Below are 3,544 nucleotides of genomic sequence, written 5' to 3' on the forward strand. Positions count from 1 at the left end.
TAAGGACGGAAATGTATGGTCGGATTAGGTGGGCTTAATTCAAGAAACGCGATCAAGGGTTCATTTGAGCAAAGGGAGATGATTGTTTCCACAAAATCATTTTATAAAAACTGTTGAACTGTAAATCGAGGTATTTACGGGCAGATACAGTTTCTGAAAAAAATGCATCACCGAAATTCTCTTATCTTGATTTCCTTGAGATCACGGAGGCAAACTACAGACTAAATTTAAATGTTGCATTTTTCAAATCTAAGGTGACGCAAACGTTTTATGAACAGTATGATTCAAGTGACATGCAACCCGCAGCATATAATAATGGAAATAAAACCGCAAATAAATATAGGTGGTTATAAAATTTAATTGTTTCAATTATTATAAACATAATTACAGCGGATCTTGCAATAAATGAAGCCTTTCCTCCTTGCCAAAGGAAGAACAAACTTTTATCGTTCTTGAAGAGACTTGTCAGTTATCGTTGAAATTTCCGATTCGATGCCCATTTTAATCGTTCCAATACGTGAAAATTGCCAATGTATGCAGCACCACTCCTTTTAAGTAGTCCATAGGATAAAAGATCCGGGAATCGCGAATATTCACTTATGAATATAAGTGAATGAATTCTGCCTGGGAAAACAACCTTCATGATAAGTGCCAACATATAACAACTGTTGGACATCTGGACGATTAGTGCTAATCTACCAGTTAGATCAAATTCCATGATATTATTAGTCATAAATTAACACTTACAATTCGGATTGCATGAATTCTGAATCACTCCGCAGTATCAATTCGGGGTGAAATCTCATTACTGAATTTTCTGATACCAGAGTTTCTAGTAAAATATTAACTGAACGAAGGATAAATGCTGAAAACAAGTCGGTGCACTTAATATTGTTATGATAACCGTTAAAATATTGAAGCAATTTTAAAACGAGATTGAACTATTTTCAATAGCTGAAGGGTGAATCGTAACTGACAATGATGATTGTTTACGTGTCTATTTTCTGTTCTTTAGATGGATAGACTTTCATTCAAACTGTATTTTTCTGGCTTTACCGGACTAATATCATTCACAGAGATAATGCTAATCCCAATTTTCTTTTTGTTTGAATGTCCTTTTGATGAACAGCCATTGGTTTCCTTCTGACTGCTTTTCGCACTGGACGTTGGTGTCAATATGACTTTCTCTAAGGACATAAATGGCGTCTCTACTAACATGCCGAAGACATAAGCAACAGCAATACTAATAACGAAATGTCCAACAAACATCCAAACCTGCAAAAAGAAACAGAAACAGCCTTAAATATTATTTTTGACAATTATAATATTCGAGGATTGTTTGAAAAGTCCCACCGTGTTTTTAAATTGCGTTAAACGAAAAGAGAGAAAGCCGTTTTGAACTGAAATAAAGTTTATTAAGGTTTACTTTAAAATTATAATTGAAAAGCTTTAATGCAAATTCAAAGTTCTTTCACTGTTTATAATTCTAACCGGCACCATTTAAGTAACAAATAATTGGCAGCTGCAAAAGAAATCAAGTTATGCCTCAGGTTTGATATCTATTAATCCAAGTCTTCATGGGTAGCACATGGATGGCCATTGCACAAAACAGAAGGGAACTGGAAAGTTGCTGGAGAGGGCTTCATCCTGCAGTGGATTGAAAATGGCTGATGATGATGAATACAAGCCTTCTCAACTAGACAAGAGCTGCGAGATGTAGCCAAAAATTTGCAAATTCAAAAAAAAAAAACTACTTTAAATATATATGCTGCCTGTAAGTTGATTTCCGCATGTGGCGTACCTCAGAATAGTCTGTTATATATCTCAACGGAAACCTGATCTGATTAGAGTCACAGGTTTTTAAGAATTGGGTTTTGGAGCAGAACAGGTCAGTTATTTTGGACCAGTGCAGAACAACTAAGGTCATGAGATACCAGTATATAGTGTTTATAACTTTATTTCATGGGTAGTTATTTAGTTTTATAGGATAAACTTGAGTTCCCTGGAAGACAACTATGCAACACTTTGCTTGCATTCGATGGCTAATGTATGAGCCAGCACTTTCCCCAGCTGCAAATGCTTCAATTCTGTGAACCGAATGTAAGGAGTGAGATGCCTTGAAATTAAAATTGCACTGTTAGAACTAGCTGAATCTATGAAGAAATGTGTTGATGCCCAACAGCTAAATCGAACTGGCGGTGCTACAGGATCTCAAATGTCTAATGATATGCTGAAAGAGGCTTCTGAGTCTGCTACCAAGTCTTCTGCAGAATGGACTGATCCCATTAAATTATTCTTAGTGGGAGATTAAGAATAATTTAATACGACTTTTATACACATCTGCCACACTGCCAGTTCATTTCCCCAACTAGCACATAGCAACAAACAGTATCCAGTGCTTCAGTTACAATGTGCGGTATGTGAATAACCTACGTTATCTGTATGAAAAAAATATAGTAATAAATAAAATAACTGCCGGATTCCTATTTGTGTGATTTTAATGAAATTTGGGAAAGCTCAATGAAATTAGCTGCCTTTTAGCGTAAATTTAACGCAGGTAAGTGGGCCGCTATTGGGCTTTTCATGAAAATTCATTGAATGAATCCATTATATGTGGACGTACGCACAAAGACATAATTTCCAGTAGATTTATATTAATCCGATTTTAATGAAATGAGGAATGGCTCTAGATTGATAACAGAAAATGAACAAAGAGAACTTTTAAGCGCGAAACGATGGGTCAATGTTGCGGTTCTGCGCATCTGTCACACTGCCCATTCCTTCCTCCAACAAGGAATGAATGGGTAATAATGCAGCCACAAATATCCACAGCTTCAGAAAAAAATTGCCAGATTTCACTGTCCCATAAATTCTTAGTGGAATATTAGAGCTAGCAATGAACTGCTTTTAACTACTGAACTCATTCCAAATTTGGAATCGCCAAGTTTGAGATTCGCATCATTTGAAAGTTGATGCTGGACGATAAGTAGGAGGTCGAAAAGTGTTCCTAATGACGCCGCAGTATCCCCTGTTATTAAATTCCTGAGATTTTTAAATGCTACTAAACAATATGGTATACATTTACTAATCGCAAATTTAACTTATATTTATTACAACAAAAATGATTCCAGAACAAACACGAAATATAATAACCAAGATTTTAAAATGGTTTAAATGTGCAGTAAAATGAGCTGACTTACAATGATCTGGTGTTGCAAAGTTATTGTTTCTCTTATGGTTCCCATGAAGGTAGTTATCACAAGCCAGTGACAGAGATAGATACCGAAAGTCAGCCGTGATAGGGGGATCCAAAATTTCGAAGACAATATGCAGTTGATCCAACCTGAGGGAAAAAAAAAAGAATCAATACATCTCCTGCTATATAAAGTGGATTTCTGTGCAGGTGATCAAATTCAGATACGTATTCTATAAACACACAAGAAACTCGAATTGGCTGCATCCAAGTAGTCAGCACTTTTGTTTACCGCGTGTTAAATTCTTAAATAAATCTCACGCTTACCATTAAGCTTAAAAAGTAAAATTA

At 35.6% G+C, this 3,544-nt stretch overlaps 1 protein-coding gene across 1 annotated transcript; it reads right to left on the reverse strand.

Annotated features, from left to right (window-relative positions):
* Positions 1-378: 378 nt before the first annotated feature.
* Positions 379-3,338, reverse strand: LOC150074875 (uncharacterized). Its single transcript, XM_090389434.1, has 2 exons — positions 3,201-3,338; positions 379-1,275 (listed from the first exon to the last, which is right to left on the reverse strand). Exons 1-2 carry the CDS (start codon positions 3,243-3,245, stop codon positions 1,012-1,014), a joined length of 309 nt encoding a protein of 102 aa, XP_090245560.1. The 5' UTR covers positions 3,246-3,338; the 3' UTR covers positions 379-1,011.
* Positions 3,339-3,544: the final 206 nt, after the last annotated feature.

The sequence above is a fragment of the Mastigoproctus giganteus genome, unplaced genomic scaffold, assembly GCF_048544385.1.
Source record: "Mastigoproctus giganteus isolate SK-2022 unplaced genomic scaffold, ASM4854438v1 scaffold_18, whole genome shotgun sequence".
Taxonomy (NCBI): domain Eukaryota; kingdom Metazoa; phylum Arthropoda; class Arachnida; order Uropygi; family Thelyphonidae; genus Mastigoproctus; species Mastigoproctus giganteus.

What these genes read in the sequence shown, in the direction of transcription:
- LOC150074875 (XM_090389434.1), bottom strand. Translation starts at nt 3,245, where the DNA reads ATGGGAACCATAAGAGAAACAATAACTTTGCAACACCAGATCATT. An exon ending in CTTTGCAACACCAGATCATT is followed by an intron (nt 1,276 to 3,200) that starts GTAAGTCAGCTC and finishes TTCTTTTTGCAG; the next exon opens with GTTTGGATGTTTGTTGGACA.